The sequence below is a fragment of the Procambarus clarkii genome, chromosome 5 (assembly GCF_040958095.1).
Source record: "Procambarus clarkii isolate CNS0578487 chromosome 5, FALCON_Pclarkii_2.0, whole genome shotgun sequence".
Classification (NCBI taxonomy): domain Eukaryota; kingdom Metazoa; phylum Arthropoda; class Malacostraca; order Decapoda; family Cambaridae; genus Procambarus; species Procambarus clarkii.
The window spans coordinates 6,519,813-6,537,592 of record NC_091154.1 but is presented as its reverse complement, the minus strand read 5'-3'; the positions used below and the strand labels follow the sequence as shown (position 1 = coordinate 6,537,592).

General features: G+C 47.1%; 1 protein-coding gene across 4 annotated transcripts in view; it reads left to right on the top strand.

Annotated features, from left to right (window-relative positions):
* Positions 1-674: 674 nt before the first annotated feature.
* The window catches only part of LOC123764198 (SEC23-interacting protein), a 78,106-nt gene continuing 61,000 nt past the window's right edge, over positions 675-17,780 (top strand). For 2 of the 4 annotated variants that reach the window (XR_011231028.1, XM_045751737.2), the window contains exons 1-3: positions 675-829; positions 7,765-9,246; positions 13,605-14,017. Coding sequence is in view for 3 of the 4 variants with exons in the window: in XM_045751737.2 (XP_045607693.2) it covers positions 676-829; positions 7,765-9,246; positions 13,605-14,017 (2,049 nt within the window). In the remaining variant the exon portion in view is untranslated. Of the gene's footprint in view, positions 934-7,764; positions 9,247-13,604; positions 14,018-17,780 lie in introns of all 4 variants that reach the window. The other 2 variants (XM_045751745.2, XM_069338933.1) reach the window with 2 other exon arrangements.

The window sequence follows — 17,780 nt, the reverse complement described above, 5'->3', positions numbered from 1 at the left end:
TATATATATATTTCGCTGCTCGGAAAAAAAACTTTCTCCTTTTCCCTGCTGAGTTGGTATTTTCATTCCGATATTATTAGATAATAAATCCCATAATTTAATTTACGAAACGTTTGAGCTTTAATCAAATTTAGGATATTTTTATATTCATATATTTTTTATATATTTTTATATTATTATAGTTAATATGACAATCAGCTGATGGTTCTTACAGGGATTAGTAATGTAATTCATATGTGAGTTCGCTCCTTCAGAGAATTGATTTTAATTATTTGATGGTAATGTACAAAATATATTTGAATTAGAATAACTATTTATAAATTTACTGAATAGGATATTTTTATCTAGTTTTCTTCTTATCCTTTACAGGAGGTGGTATTCTGTGGTTCGTCGTGCATTATATTAAAATAACCGATGATAAATTTTAATAAAATTATTATAATTGTTTAATTATGCATGTACTGCATAATTAAACAATTATGCAGTACATGCATGTATATATATATATATATATATATATATATATATATATATATATATATATATATATATATATATATATATATATATATATATATATATATATATGTCTGATATTTAAACACATTTTGTGGCCTATATGAAGGTGAAGAATAGTGAATATGTAAGGACTGGTGGAGAGTGAAGTTTATAGTGATGGTCGCTGTTGTTATGATGGCGGTGATGACGTCACGTCCGGCGACCAAGATGGCCGGCGTGAACCCTCTGTTGGTGTCTGCCAGCGGCGGCGCCTCCCTCCACGGCCTCCAGCAGGCCCCCGCGCTCCTCGTCCCGCCCTCCTCAGGTCACGGTGAGTCAATCAGACTGTGGTGGTCTGCGGGCGGGCGTCGGGGTGGGGACGGGGAGGACACAGCCACCACCACTATGGCTGACCAGGCTGGACCCCCACATATTGTAAGCTGTTGGGTGCTGGCCTGTAGGCCTACAGTAGCATGTTGGGTGCTGGCCTGTAGGCCTACAGTAGCATGTTGGGTGCTGGCCTGTAGGCCTACAGTAGCATGTTGGGTGCTGGCCTGTAGGCCTACAGTAGCATGTTGGGTGCTGGCCTGTAGGCCTACAGTAGCATGTTGGGTGCTGGCCTGTAGGCCTACAGTAGCATGTTGGGTGCTGGCCTGTAGGCCTACAGTAGCATGTTGGGTGCTGGCCTGTAGGCCTACAGTAGCATGTTGGGTGCTGGCCTGTAGGCCTACAGTAGCATGTTGGGTGCTGGCCTGTAGGCCTACAGTAGCATGTTGGGTGCTGGCCTGTAGGCCTACAGTAGCATGTTGGGTGCTGGCCTATAGGCCTACAGTAGCATGTTGGGTGCTGGCCTGTAGGCCTACAGTAGCATGTAGGGTCTAAAAAGAGCCTCCAGAGGTGAGCCTATGACGTCACATGCCTCGGGCAGTGTTGAAATGTCAAAGATCATTTGGTGTTGAGTGAGATGTTCTCTGATTTATTTTATCGATTCCCGTTATTAGGGGCCAGGCAGCCTGTGTATATACATATACTTTATATATTTACTGCCAGGTGAACAGTTGCATTAGGTGAAAGGAAATGTTAGGTTCATTTATTTAGTGATGTTTGAACAAAGTGACTTGTGGTCATTTTTTAAGCCTATGTATCCCAAGGCTGCGATGCCACATCATGCGCTCATCAACGTGCAGAGTGGCTGTTAGTTGAAAACCTTATAATTCACTGTCGGGGGGGACAGGAAGCCGGAGTGTATTCATACACGTTATGCTTTTATCAAGGTCACTTTCCCCCTCCTCCGGGATGTATTACTGTCCCCGCCCAGGATACAACCCCACAAGAAGCTGACTAACTCCTGAGTACCTGCTCACTGCTAGGTGAACAGAGACATTAGGGGATTGGAAAAGTGCCCAACCATATCTGTCCTGCCCGGGATTCAAACCTTGAATTCTCGATTGATTGAGAACGAACCCGGCGGTAATACCAAAATAATTATGTTGATTATCTTGCAATTGCGTACAGTGCTCCACGGGCCTCTATGTAATGTATCCGCAATGCTTGCATCATCTCTTTGGAGGTGGTCGCCACGTGGTATAACAATGGGGTGACGTAATACGAAACGTAATAGTTCACCTTGATCTGTAGTCGTCGGGGAAGGTAGGTGAAGCAAGTCTAGGCTTCTCAGGCAGGATAGGGTAGAGGGAGTCAAAGCCTCTTCAGTAATCCAAGTAGCACTTATCCTAAGTGCAGAAGGTGCCAGGTGGGCGTCGTCCGCGTCGGGTCATGTGCAATTCATATCTGTGCTTCCCCTCTCGACCTGCGCGGGGCTGCTGCGTGGGAAGACTGTGCGCGGTCGCCGTCCACCAATCTGGGCACAGTCCTGCCTATACTATGAAATGTCTCCTTTGGCGGACACTTTGAATGTGGTTCCCTCCACATCTCTCTCTGGCTTGACACATGGTCAATTCAATTGGAATAGATTTAATTTGAACACCGAGGATGTATTGAACAGTACTATAATTTCAGGAGGATAGGTTGTATAACGTAAAGGAACCTGTAAGGTAATACAGTAATGCATTAGTACTGTGTGTGTCTTAACTGTTTGTTGAGATATCGTGATGGTCAAGCCAAATTACTGCACTGCCATCGTGTCTCTTGCACACCTAATATATATATGTGTGTGTGTGTGTGTGTGTGTGTGTGTGTGTGTGTGTGTGTGTGTGTGTGTGTGTGTGTGTGTGTGTGTGTGTGTGTGTGTGTGTACACTCGCCTAATTGTGCTTGCGGGGGTTGAGCTCTGGCTCTTTGGTCCCTCCTCTCCTGTCTGTCAATCAACTGATGTACAGATTCTTGAGCCTACTGGGCTCTCTTATATCTACAGTTGAAACTGTGTATGGAGTCAGCCTCCACCACATCACTGCCTAATGCATTCCATCTGTTAACTACTGACACTGAAAAAGTTCTTTCTAATGTCCCTGTGCCCCATTTGGGCACTCAGTTTCCACCTGTGTCCTCCTTGTTCGCGTACTACCTGTGTTAAACAGTTTATCTATCTACCCTGTCAATTCCACTGAGAATTTTGTAGGTAGTGATCATGTCTTCCCTTACTCTTCTGTCTTCTAGTGTCGTAAGGTGCATTTCTCGCAGCCTTTCTTCGTAACACATGCCTCTTTGTTCTGCGACTAGCCTAGTGGCATATCTCTGAACTTTTTCAAGCTTCGCATTGTGCTTGATAAGGTACGGGCTCCATGCTGGGGCCGCATACTCCAGGATTGGTCTTGCAATCAGTGTGTGTCTGTGTGTGTCTCTCACCAATCTCTCACACACACACACACACACACACAGTGTGTGTGTGTGTAATTACCGAAGTGTAGTTACAGGATGAGAGCTACTCTAGTGGTGTCCCGTCTTCCCAGCACTTTGTCATATAACGCTTTGAAACTACTGACGGTCTTGGCCTCCACCACCTCCTCACCTAACTTGTTCCAACTGTCTACCACTCTGTTTGAGAAAGTGAATTTTCTTATTTCTTCGGCATCTGTGTTTAGCTAGTTTAAATCTATGACCTCTTGTTCTTAAAGTTCCAGGTCTCAGGAAATCTTCCCTATCGATTTTATCAATTCCTGTTACTATTTTGTATGTAGTGATCATATCACCTCTTTTTTTTCTGTCTTCTAGTTTTGGCATATTTAATGCCTCTAACCTCTCCTCGTAGCTCTTGCCCTTCAGTTCTGGGAGCCACTTAGTAGCATGTCTTTGCACCTTTTCCAGTTTGTTAATGTGCTTCTTAAGATATGGGCACCACACTACTGCTGCATATTCTAGCTTTGGCCTAACAAAAGTCATGAACAATTTCTTTAGTATATCGCCATCCATGTATTTAAAAGCAATTCTGAAGTTAGAAAGCATGGCATAGGCTCCTCGCACAATATTCTTTATGTGGTCCTCAGGTGATAGTTTTCTATCTAGAACCACCCCTAGATCTCTTTCTTTATCAGAATTCTTTCAAGATTTCTCACATAATATATAGGTTGTGTGGGGTCAATGTTCTCCTATTCCACATTCCATAACATGGCATTTATTAACATTAAATTCTATTTGCCAAGTAGTGCTCCATATACTTATTTTGTCTAGGTCATCTTGAAGGGCATGACAATCATCTAAGTTTCTTATCCTTCCTATTATCTTAGCATCATCAGCAAACATGTTCATATAATTCTGTATACCAACTGGTAGATCATTTATGTAGACAATAAACATCACTGGTGCAAGAACTGAACCCTGTGGTACTCCACTTGTGACATTTCTCCAGTCTGATACATTGCCTCTGATCACTGCCCTCATTTTTCTATCAGTCAGAAAATTTTCATCCATGTTAGTAGGTTACCTGTCACCCCTCCAATATTTTCACCCCTATGGACCGAAACGTCGTCGTCCCTTCACATTCTAGTGTGTGGTCTGGTCAACAATCAGGTATACATATAAACCATAAATAAAATAAATGAACATTTAACTGCACTGTACTTTTAATGTGGACTCTTGTTGGTTGACCAATCCACACACTAGAAAATGAAGGGACGATGACATTTCGGTCCGTCCTGGACTGTTCTCACAATCGACTTGAGACTGGTCCAGGATGGACCGAAACGTCGTCATCCGTTCAATTTCTAGTGTCGATTGGTCAACATACTTCAGCCACATTATTGTAACTCATCGCCTGCTCTTATTGGTGTATGGGAGATGGTGAGGTGGGAGGGAGGAGCGGTGTTGGTGTATGGGAGACGGTGAGGTGGGAGGGAGGAGCGGTGTTGGTGTATGGGAGACAGTGAGGTGGGAGGGAGGAGCGGTGTTGGTGTATGGGAGACAGTGAGGTGGGAGGGAGGAGCGGTGTTGGTGTATGGGAGACAGTGAGGTGGGAGGGAGGAGCGGTGTTGGTGTATGGGAGACAGTGAGGTGGGAGGGAGGAGCGGTGTTGGTGTATGGGAGACAGTGAGGTGGGAGGGAGGAGCGGTGTTGGTGTATGGGAGACAGTGAGGTGGGAGGGAGGAGCGGTGTTGGTGTATGGGAGACAGTGAGGTGGGAGGGAGGGAGGAGCGGTGTTGGTGTATGGGAGACAGTGAGGTGGGAGGGAGGAGCGGTGTTGGTGTATGGGAGACAGTGAGGTGGGAGGGAGGGAGGAGCGGTGTTGGTGTATGGGAGACAGTGAGGTGGGAGGGAGGAGCGGTGTTGGTGTATGGGAGACAGTGAGGTGGGAGGGAGGGAGGAGCCGTGTTGGTGTATGGGAGACGGTGAGGTGGGAGGGAGGAGCGGTGTTGGTGTATGGGAGACAGTGAGGTGGGAGGGAGGAGCGGTGTTGGTGTATGGGAGACAGTGAGGTGGGAGGGAGGAGCGGTGTTGGTGTATGGGAGACAGTGAGGTGGGAGGGAGGGAGGAGCGGTGTTGGTGTATGGGAGACAGTGAGGTGGGAGGGAGGAGCGGTGTTGGTGTATGGGAGACAGTGAGGTGGGAGGGAGGGAGGAGCGGTGTTGGTGTATGGGAGACGGTGAGGTGGGAGGGAGGGAGGGAGGAGCGGTGTTGGTGTATGGGAGACAGTGAGGTGGGAGGGAGGAGCGGTGTTGGTGTATGGGAGACAGTGAGGTGGGAGGGAGGGAGGGAGGGAGGAGCGGTGTTGGTGTATGGGAGACGGTGAGGTGGGAGGGAGGGAGGGAGGAGCGGTGTTGGTGTATGGGAGACAGTGAGGTGGGAGGGAGGAGCGGTGTTGGAGTATGGGAGACGGTGAGGTGGGAGGGAGGGAGGGAGGGAGGAGCGGTGTTGGTGTATGGGAGACGGTGAGGTGGGAGGGAGGGAGGGAGGAGCGGTGTTGGTGTATGGGAGACAGTGAGGTGGGAGGGAGGAGCGGTGTTGGTGTATGGGAGACAGTGAGGTGGGAGGGAGGAGCGGTGTTGGTGTATGGGAGACGGTGAGGTGGGAGGGAGGGAGGAGCGTTGTTGGTGTATGGGAGACAGTGAGGTGGGAGGGAGGGAGGAGCGGTGATGGAGTATGGGAGACGGTGAGGTGGGAGGGAGGGAGGGAGGGAGGGAGGAGCGGTGTGGGTGTATGGGAGACGGTGAGGTGGGAGGGAGGGAGGGAGGAGCGGTGTTGGTGTATGGGAGACAGTGAGGTGGGAGGGAGGAGCGGTGTTGGTGTGTGGGAGGGAGGAGCGGTGTTGGTGTATGGGAGACAGTGAGGTGGGAGGGAGGAGCGGTGTTGGTGTATGGGAGACAGTGAGGTAGGAGGGAGGGAGGAGCGGTGTTGGTGTATGGGAGACAGTGAGGTGGGAGGGAGGAGCGGTGTTGGTGTATGGGAGACAGTGAGGTGGGAGGGAGGGAGGAGCGGTGTTGGTGTATGGGAGACAGTGAGGTAGGAGGGAGGAGCAGTGTTGGTGTATGGGAGACAGTGAGGTGGGAGGGAGGAGCGGTGTTGGTGTATGGGAGACAGTGAGGTAGGAGGGAGGGAGGAGCGGTGTTGGTGTATGGGAGACGGTGAGGTGGGAGGGAGGGAGGAGGTGAGACTGTATCCTGCTCGCCTTAAACACTTTCGTTATCTTGAGGTTATCTTGAGATGATTTCGGGGCTTAGCATCCCGCGGCCCGGTCCTCGACCAGGCCTCCTTTTTGTTACCCCCCCCCCCACCACCCCCAGGAAGCACCCCATAGCAGCTGTCTAAATCCCAGGTACCTATTTACTGCTAGGTAACAGGGGTATCAGAGTGACGAAAAACATTTTGCCCATATGTCTCCGCCTCCACCAGGGATCGAAACCGGATCCTCGGGACTACGAATCCGAAGTGCTGTCCGCTCAGCTGTCAGGCGCCCTGACAGCTGTCAGTTCGTATCTGCATCATTGGTTTCACATATTTCACTGCTGCTGTTATGTGGCAGGCAGTCAGAACCAGTCACTTAGCCACAAGTCCGTCAAGTATTCATAGTCAAGATCAGTCACAGGCAGTCATAACCACAGTCAGTCAAGCATTCACAGGTGTGATAGAGATCGGTTTGGCATTCAGCCATTTACAGTCACTCAGGCTTTCACAGTCAGTAAACAACAAGTTTAAAGTTATGTAGTCTGCCTCGTGATCCACCAGCTGGTAGCAACGAAGCCTGTATTAATACCGTCCAGATGTGGCTGGGGGGTACAGCTGGACGGGGGGGGGGGGGGGTCCGGTATAGGGAATGGAGGTAGCGGGGAGTAATCAGTAACTAAAGACAATTACGGTTTAGGTAAGGCGACATGTTTCATTCACTCGGATCATCGAAGACTCTTAACTTGGGTTATCAACCACTTGGACTGGTCAGTAGGGCGATGGTCTCTCTTCTTGCAGGTGAGCATTGAATCTCCGACCGGCCAAGTGGTTGGGTGCCACTTTGCATTTCATTTGGGTGCATTTCCTGCATCCTATCCCAGATCCTTATCCTCATTCGTTCCAAGTGCTATATAGTCATAATGACTTAGTGCTTATCCTGATAATTACCTTACCTTAAGCTTCAAAAGTACAAAACCGTTGTATCGTTGTCATAAAGACTGGTGATCCAAGGGAATGAAATGTTTCTACTAATGTTCTTGTGATTCCATATTTATACACATTTTTTTATGATAATTCTGCTGGAAATAAATTATATGCACAATTGTAGCATGTATTACTTAATCAATGCACATGTCATTACAGTACTGTACTTTCAAAAAATGGACAAATTGTGAATTGATTACTTTTTTCTTTTCTTTTTTTACATTTGCAGAAGTAGGAGCAGATAGCCGTGTGGAGCAGAGTGGATCGGTGTCTCCGGTACAAGATGTAGCAGCAGTTGTAAACACAAGTACTGCTGGCTCTCGGTTTCAAGCATCAAGTACAGGAGAGTATCGAGTAGCTGGAGGGGTGTACTCTCCTGTTCCTGTCACCCCCTACGGGCCTGCTCAGTCAGCGTCGATGCAGTCCGTTGTAGCGCCGAGTGGAGTGCATCCCCAAGCAACGGCTCCATCACCTCTTGTACTGTCCCCTACGATATCGAGTGGAGAAGCCTTTAAGGCCCAGTTTACTACTGCTGGTTCACAGTCTGTTGGTTCTTCTGCCAGTCTGTCGTTCAGCAGTTCGCCTCACCCTCATCAGTTCCTCTCTGGTAAACGCGCTAATAGCCTATATTACACTCCAGTTGGTCCACCCCCATCTACGACACTTCCTGTTGATCCGCTCCCATCTACTACACTACCTGTTGATCCACCCCCATCTATGACACTTCCTGTTGATCCGCCCCCGTCTACTACCCCTCCTGTTGGTCTACCACCATCCGCTACCCCTCCTGTTGGTCCACCATCTGCTACCCCTTCTGTTGGTCCACCACCATCTGCTACCCCTTCTGTTGGTCCACCACCATCTGCTACCCCTCCTGTTGGTCCACCATCTGCTACCCCTTCTGTTGGTCCACCACCATCCGCTACCCCTCCTGTTGGTCCACCATCTGCTACCCCTTCTGTTGGTCCACCACCATCTGCTACTCCTGTTGATCCACCACCGTCTGCTACCCCTTCTGTTGGTCCACCACCATCTGCTACCCCTCCTGTTGGTCCACCATCATCTGCTGCACCTGTTGGTCCACCACCATCTGCTGCACCTGTTGGTCCATTACCCTCTGCTGCTACTCCTGTTGGTCCGCCCTCATCTGCTGCCTCTCCTGTTGGTCCACCACCATCTGCTGCCTCTCCTGTTGGTCCACCACCCTCTACTACACCTGTTGGTCCACCACCCTCTACTACCTCCTTATTTGGCCCACCATCCTCTACTACTTCCTTATTTGGCCAACCACCCTCTTCTACCTCTTCATTTGGGCCACCACCCTCTTCTATCTCCTCATTTGGCCCACCGCCCTCTGCTACCTCCTCATTTGGCCCACCGCCCTCTGCTACCTCCTCATTTGGCCCACCGCCCTCTGCTACCTCCTCATTTGACCCACCGCCCTCTGCTACCTCCTCATTTGGCCCACCACCCTCTGTTATTACTGCTGCTGCAACGTTTCCCAATGGCACCTTGTTGCAGGGAAGCTCCACCGCCGACAGAGTAGGGGCTCTCTCCAACCCTGCAACACGCCAGTTTGGTCCGCCTGCTGTTGGGCACATCCCCCTGGGCCCACCACCAGTGGCCCCAAGGACTGTCTCGCCCTCTTTGGGTCCACCCCCAGTCGGGCTCACCCCTGCTGACCTCGGTCTCGGAGCAAAACACAAGAAGGGTAAGTTGGGTGTTCTATTTTCCGAAGCATAAATATTGAGACTGCTGTATAGTATCTTGTTGCACCTTTATTTTTAGTTTTTTATACCTACACCTCAGGAATATGTAGAGAAGCCTCAAGTTGAGAGTGACTTTATTGATGGTTTTTGCGGCTTGCAAATGGTAAAGAAAGCTATGTGAAAGTGAGATCAGGTTACAAAGATTGTAAAAATAAATATTTTGTATTATCAGCTTGGCATTTTGGGTTAGAATGCTGAATTGTGCTTGATGCCAGTGTAGCCTTGTTGATTTTTTTCTATGATGATGAGTTTGGCATTTAAAATGTACATGAGGTGTTGTGCTTGATTAATGTGTGGAATAACCCAAGTGTAGTTACCCAAGTGTAGTTAAAGGTTCAGAGCTACGCTCGTCGTGTCCCATCTTCCCAGTACTCTGTTATATAATGCTTTGAAACTTCTGATGGTTTTGGCCTTCACCACCTTCTCACCTAACTTGTTCCGACTATCTACATTTTCTTATATTTCTTCAGCAGCTTTGTTTAGTTAGTTTAAATCTATGACCTATGACAGGTGTTCCTGAAGTTCCAGGTCTTTGGAAATTCTTCCCTATCAATGTTATCAATTCCTGTTACTCTTTTGTATGTTGTGATCATATCGCCCCTTTTTATTCTATCTTCTAGTTTTGGCATATATAATGCCTCTAACCTCTCCTCATATAAAAACTATTGAGAAAATTTATCAGTAGAAAGTGCCAAGCCATTACAACTGTATAGCACTTGGAAGGGCTCAGGCTAAGGATTTGGGATGGGACGGGGGGGAGAGGGAGGAATGGTGCCCAACCACATAGACGGTGGGGGATTGAAAGCCAACCTGCATGAAGCAAGACCGTTGCTCTACTGTCCAGCCCAAGTGTGGTTGGCTACATGAATGTCTCCAGAATGTGGTTTACAAATCTGCCTGTCCAAATGTCCTCCGTTCTTGCTTTGTAGGTCTCCCAGTCTGTTGCTTTCAAGTTGAAGTCCTACAGTACAATCATGATTTATCTTTATCTGCTCTTACTATAATCTCTCTCGTTGACCATTATGAGACCCTCTTGTTTGTCATCTAGTTCCTCCTTTGTCCATGTGTTGCTTGCTGGTGGGCTGTAGGCATTTACAATTATCAGTTTATCATCCTGATTTGAAACCTGCAATGCCAATATGTCAACTTCTTGAGGGTTTTCAGTTATTAACACACTTACCGTCAGGTGTTCTGTTACCATCACAGCCACGCCTTCACCCTTCCTAGTTTTCCTGTCACCTCTCTAATCTGAGTAGCCCCTTGGGAATGCATCCTCACTTAAAATATTTTCTTCAAGTTTTGTCTGTTAGTGCAACAATATCTGGGACCTTTAGCTGAATTATCTCTTGGCTCCAGTATTTTTTTTGTTCATCTCGCTCCATTTATGTTGGTATATACAATTTTCAGGAACATGTTCCCTTTTCCTTTGTCCTTTATGCCTCCTTCCTCTAAAGATTTTGTTGTTTTTGTACCATTTCACCCGCTTTCCAATCCCTAACACTTTGTAGAAAAAAAAAATCATTTTTTCTTCATTTCTATTCCTATTTAGATGTTTTGCTTCATTGAGGTTTGTTTTCAGCATTTTTGTGTCTTCCTTTGAGAGGTCTGTTCTTATTGATCAAAGTTTGCCATCCTCATCACTGTAATTTCCTCACATTTCTAAGCACTTCCATCATTTGTCACTCCATTAAATGTCACCCTTAAGGGGCGGTTCTTGTCTTTCTCATATTTTCCTATCCTAAAATCGCTGACATTTTGCTTTGAATTGAGGCCTTCTTCTAAACCTATTATTTTCTCTGACTTTCATCTCTTCTGCTGCTCTGTTCGCCTTAGATGATACAGTATTCTCTGTTCTAAACACCCCAAAATTGTTATGGACTTACTTCTATCTGTTGTTTTTTGTGCTAATTTACTGTTGGTAACCAGTTCTTTCCTAGTTGCTTGTCTAATTTTTGCTTTCCTAGTTGCTTGTCTAATTTTTGCTTCCTAGTTGCTTGTCTAATTTTTGCTTCTTGTTGCTTGTCTAATTTTTGCTTCCTAGTTGCTTGTCTAATTTTTGCTTCCTAGTTGCTTATCTAATTTTTGCTTCCTAGTTGCTTATCTAATTTTTGCTTCCTAGTTGCTTGTCTAATTTTTGCTTCCTAGTTGCTTGTCTAATTTTTGCTAATTTTGGTCATTTCTGGTTTTGACTTGCAAACACACTTCCTTGATCGTCTTTCTCTTTTACAACTTGTGCATACATCTCTTTAATTTAATTGTACTTTTCTAGTTCTTTATTAACCTCAGTAAAGTGCGTGTGTGCATGACTTATGAGTACGTTATGTTGGAAGTTCGTCATTTTCTCATTGTAAGTGTTGTGATAGTATATGCCAGGGCCTACTTAATGGTGTTCATAATGGCATGCCCTTTACATGCCTTCAGGGATTTTATACACAAGAATGTACCCCTGTTACATTCCTGTGAATGAAGTCCCTGAAGGCATGGCCCCTGTTACATTCCTGTGCAAAAGTCCCTGAAGGCATGGCCCCTGTTACATTCCTGTGCAAAAGTCCCTGAAGGCATGGCCCCTGTTACATTCCTGTGAATGAAGTCCCTGAAGGCATGGCCCCTGTTACATTCCTGTGAATGAAGTCCCTGAAGGCATGGCCCCTGTTACATTCCTGTGAAAAAGTCCCTGAAGGCATGGCCCCTGTTACATTCCTGTGAAAAAGTCCCTGAAGGCATGGCCCCTGTTACATTTCTCTGAATGAAATCCTTGATGGAATGTCCCTTTCATTCCTCCATGTCTTTTGTGCTAAATGTCTTGCTTTGTTCAACATTTTAATTTGTCTAATATGAACAGCTTTCTTAAACTCGTCACATAAAACAGTGCGATATACGTTTTCAATCATGTAGTTAACTTGTAATAGTCAAGTAACGTATTCTGCCAAATGCTGACAACGGCGTTGGCATGTATCTCGTGTGTGGTGCTTCAACTACCAGTAGTAATAATGGTTTCTGGTTTTTTGTGTACACAACTCTCGGGGTGAATGTACACATTTGTGTTGGTTTATATTATAAGTACTGTAATTTGTGGGAGACGTGCACCACAATTAGTTTCATTCGGTGTTATGTCTGTAATGAAACCGAAAGAGCAGTCTCGTTAGAAAAAATTTAATTTCTGTATTGCCCCCAACAAAATTGCTAGCCTCGTTCCTGTGTGTATTTTATCTGACCATTTAATTGGGCCTGTCTCTGATGGAGCCTTTGAAATAAAAATATTTGCTCCATGTACGATATTAGATTTTGGTAGTTATTTGGTGAAATCTGGTTACTTGTCATTATCTTAAAGATTAAAACTAGTCACTAAAATGTTTCAAAACTTAATTGGTAATTGAAATAAAGCTTCTATTGTCTTAATTTTATGGATTTAGAACCAAGTTGCCACATTGAGTTCCGATGACGGCAAAATGCATCATCCGATTGTTATTCATGAACGTTTGTATACCCATCTCTGTCGTGCACAATAAATACACTTGTTTTTGCATGTATTCCATAGAGAATTCATTTACAAATATTTTGACACTAAATTTATAGTTATAACCCAACAAATAACTTGGAGAAAATAAAATGGTTGTAAACATTTTTGCTACATTACTTAGCAGCCCAGGGAGCCCAGAACGTTTACGGTCAGGAACGCATGAAGAGGCCGGGCAGACAAAGCTTTAAAATGCATATCCAGTACAGTACTGTACTTGAGCTGTTGTGGTTGTCAGTTTTAAACTTGGCAAATAGTTGTGGATGTGGAGTCACTGGGCAAAGAAAGTTGTTTACAGGAAGATGGTGGTGATCAAAAATGGCCTGAACAGCTACCAATATGAAATCTGCTCTTTTAGCTTTAGGTATTGCAGCCTTGAATAATTTTCACTTCTAAAAGGTACTGACAATGGTAGGTGGATAACGTGCTTCTGATAAGCATTGTCCTAGACATAAGTTGATATTTGAGTGTATCCACCTGATTTTTAAGGACATGTGGGGCAGTATCTTACTCGTTAAATTCAGGGCTCCGCTGAGCTTGGAGGTGCTAAAATGGTAGTACAGTAAATTGGTTAATTTAGGAGGGTACCAGGTCAGTAACCATGTATATAAAACACTGTTACTGATCTCAAATTCATCCATTTTGAACCGTCAAGTCAGTAAATGAGGTCCTTAAATAGTGGATTGCACATAGTATTGTATATTTGTGGGTGTAGACTAGGGGTAGATTGGAGGTGTGTGTGTGTGTGTGTGGGGGCTACATTGGCTTGGGCATGTGTTTCAGGCAGTAGTGCCCTCCGCCGACCGAGGAGCAAGTATGTAGTGCAGCAGGTGGCCTCCAGCCCCCTCCAGCCACTCCCGTGTGCCGTCTCTCCAAGGCTTCCTCTTACTACCGTGGCACACTTTCCCTCGACGCAAACTAACATTCCGCTCGTCCCTCCGTCTTGTCCGACACCCTTTCCACCCCCTAATACAAACTTGTTGGCTAATACTATAGCGCCAGTGCCCCTCGCCAATGTGTCGTCTCCAGCTTCGAGTGTGCCTTTTGCAGCTTCCTCGCTGGCTACTGGGCTGAGCAGCATCAGTCTTGAAAGGAAGTTGTCGGAGGCTGCACTAGAACAATCGACATCTGGCCCTCCCAGAACCTCCTTCACTCCGGATCATTCCTCCGTGATTCCTCCATCTTTTGAGAATATGGTGAGATGTTTTTCTTTGTACTTAACGTAATAAAAGCATAATGTTTACTAATGTACAAGTCAGTTATATGCTAAAAAAAAAAGAAGTTAACCCGCACCGATTTTTTTTTTTTTTTTTTTTTTAATTTGTGTGATCTTTTCCCCTGGAAGGTTTATTCAGATTTTCAGATCCTATCCAAGGTTTTGTGGTGATCAAATGTGCACTGACTGCACCATTGCCTCTGATTATTTTTATTTTCCCAAATATTTTGTTACTTGTACTTTTTTCCATCATGGCTTCCATTTTTCCTTCCCCCCCCGTCCCCCTCCTTCCCAGTGTGCGTGTAATTACCTAGTTGTGTAGTTACAGGTCGGCTATGAGTGCTATAGTTGTTGTGTCCCATCTTCCCACAACCCAGTACTCTGTCATCAAAAGCTTTGAAACTACTGACAGTTTTGGCTTCCACAACTTTTTCACTTTTGGTCTACCCGTTTACCAATCTGTTTGCGACAATAAATTTTTATATACCTTTCTGGGGGGGACTCCCCAGAGCTTATCCAGGCTGATATGCTAATGTCAGACTTCGGCATCAGTCATGTGTATGGAGTTCTGTGGCCCTACCGGGGACCACGAGCCAGAACCTGGCCCCTCAGAGAGGCAAGGGGAGCAATGGCCTATAGAAACCCCCGTGTGGTTGGAAGCATTCTATGTCTGCCATTGACCGGGTCAGGCACCCAGAAAGGTAAGCATCCCAAAACAAACCCCGATTCTGGTGAAAATATTGCTACCAAAAGCCGATTAAGTGGCTAGAACTCCCTAAAAGAAACGAGCAAATGAACATGACATCACACGTCGAGGCGTTGCTGTCTGCGCAGCTCCCCCCTCCAGCCCCTGACCCCTGCGCTGGCTATCCACCCTTCAGTTTTATGACTGATGCTAGAGGCAGAGGTTGTATGCTCTGGCTCCAGTGATTTCCAGCATTGTGCTTAGAGTGTGGCGGCTGTCTTCCAGGGGTGCAAGAGCCAGGAGTTACTCTACAGTACTCGGGCTGCATGCGCCTAGGGTTACCTTCTCTAGGTGCCTTTAAGTACTGCCCTTGAGGCTTGGGGCCACCTTCCACAAGTTCCTTGGGTCCTGCCTCTGCTGGGCTGTTTTACTGCTCAGTTTTTCAGCTGCCCTTTGGGCACTTGGGTGTTTTGTCTCCCTTGTTTACCTTAGGGAAAGAGGCAGTTTGCACTGGTAAGGGGCACAGGGTGCTGCGCAGCTTGTTTTCGTCATTCATAGCAGCCGGCTCTGTTCCTTTGGGTACGTTGTCCTGTGGGATTTTCTTTTTGTTTTTGTTTTTGCCTTGTGGGGGGGTCTGCCTTGGTTCTTGCCCCCCCCCCCATGTCCTGAGTACTCTTCCTTCTTCCGGTGGTTCCCCCTGCTAGGTCCCCGTGAGTGTATACATCCCAGGGGTTCAGCTTTAGAGTATTGCTAGGTAGTCTTGGGCGCCGGGTAGCAGTACTCTGCCTGGGCTTCCCTGAGCGTGGGTTCCGTCTCAGGACCCTGGGAATCCCCACGGGGACGCGCGGGTCCGATGGATGTGACCCCGGAGTTCCCCCCCTCGCTTTGTGCGAGTTCGAGGGTTGCTCTGTCTCCTTCTCTCAGGGTGACTTCCTGTTTTTTGCCTCCATTTGCTGCCTGTAGGGTCGGTGGCACCTTAAACCCTGAGTCCTGCAAGTTTTGTTTCTTGTTTGTGCCTCGATTACCCAGTCTTATGCTGACTATGCGGATGCAGGCAGCACGGGCGTTGCACGTTGAGTTTCAGTGGTGGCAACATGCTAGGTTGTTTGCTCCCCGGAAGCCCCAAGGGTACTCTGTTTTGGTTAGTGTGACGGGGCTTGGGGGTGTTCGTGGCTTCGGTTTTGTTCCTTCTGTGCTCCGTTGTCTTTTCCCTGTTGTGGTCTAGTCTGGTCCCCCCCTTCCTACCTGCATCCGGATCCTTACCATCTGTGGGTCCATTTATATGAGTCTGCCAGTGGGCTGGCAGACTCGTACAAAAAAAATGCCAGTCGGCATTTTTTTTTTTTTTTTTTTTTTTTTTTTTTTTTTTTTTTTTTTTTTTTTTTTTTTTTTTTTTGCATGTTTTGACATCTAGCCTCAGAACTGAAGGGTGGATAGCTGGCTCCAATGGTCTGGGGCTCCCCCTTCCCCCTCCCAGGGAGGGGGGAGCTGCACAGACAGGGGCACGACGACGTGTGACGTCATGCTCGTTTGCTCGTTTCTTTTTGGGGAGTTCTATCCACTTGTTCGGCTTTTGGTAGCAATTTTCACCAGAATAGGGGTTTGTTTTGGGATGCTTACCTTTCTGGGTATCTGATCCGGTCGATAGCAGACAGAATGCTTCCAACCACACTGGGGTTTCTATAGGCCATTGCTCCCCTTGCCTCTCTGAGGGGGGCCAGGTTTTGGCCGTGGTCCCCAGTAGGCCCACAGAACCCCATACACATGACTGATGCCAAAGTCTGACATTAGCACATCAGCCTGGATGAGCTCCGGGGAGCCTCCGGGTCTCACCCAGAAAATGGCGTTTCATTACATTCAACGTTTTTTTTTTGGGGGGGAGTTTTGTTTAGTTAGTTTAACTCTCTGACCTCTTGTTCTTAAAGTTCTGTGTCTCAAGACTTTTTCTTTGTCAATTCCCATTACTATTTTGCATGTAGTGATCATATCGCCTCTTTTTCTGGGAGGAGCCCCTACGGCTCCCTGGAGCTATCCATGGCTGATATGGATATCCTAGCTATTTGGCATCAGTCGATGTGGGTGGAGTTCTAGGCCTACCGGGGACCACGAGCCAGAACCTGGCCCCCTCACAAAGGCACGGGAAGCAATTGCCCATAGAATGCACATGTGATTTGGAGCATTCTATATCTGCCATCGACCGGGACAGGCACCCAGAAAGGTAAGCGCCCCAAAACAAACCCCTATTCTGGTTAACAACAAAAATTGACAAACGAGTGGACAGAACTCTCCAAAAGAAAAACGAACAAGCCAGCATAACATCACACGAGCCGCGCCGCATGTCTGCGCAGCTCCCCCCTCCCCGGGAGGGGAATGGGGGCACCCCAGACCCCCGAGCCGGCGATCCCTGCCCCAGTTCCTCGGCTGATGGGATAATGCACGGTCGTGTGGCTCCAGCTCCGGTCTTGTCTCAGTGCTGTGACTTGTTTTCAGTGCTGCTCTTACGGTGGTCGTGTGAGCTGGGAGTAGTATTGTCAGGTACTCGGGCTGCATGTGCTTAGGGTCACCTTCCCTGAGTGCCCTGTAAGTACCGCCCTTGGGGCTTGGGGTTGCCTTCCACAAGTCACCTTGGGTCTACCTCTGTTGGCTTTTCGCTGCTTGGCGTTTGGCCGCCCTGAGTGTTTGGGGGTTTTCCTCCCTTGTTTACCTTGGGGTAAGTGGTGGTCATTGCACTGGTGGGGCACAGGGTACTGCGTAGCTAGTTTTCACCTATAACAGTGGCCGGCTCTGTTCCCTCTGGGTACGTTGTCCACTTGGGTGGTTTTTCTTTTCTTTTTGTTTTTGCCTGGTGAGGGGGTCTGCCTTGTTTTTTCCTCCCCTTATATTAGGGTCGTTTGTGTGGTGGCACCCCCTGCTTCACCTTCACGAGTGGACACATCCTGTGGGTTCAGCTTTTAGCAGATTACTTGGTAGTTTGGGACGCCGGTTAGCAGTGCCCTGCCTGGGATAACCCTTAGCAGACCCAGTCTAGGGGCCCTGGGAAACCCCGTGGGGGCTCTTG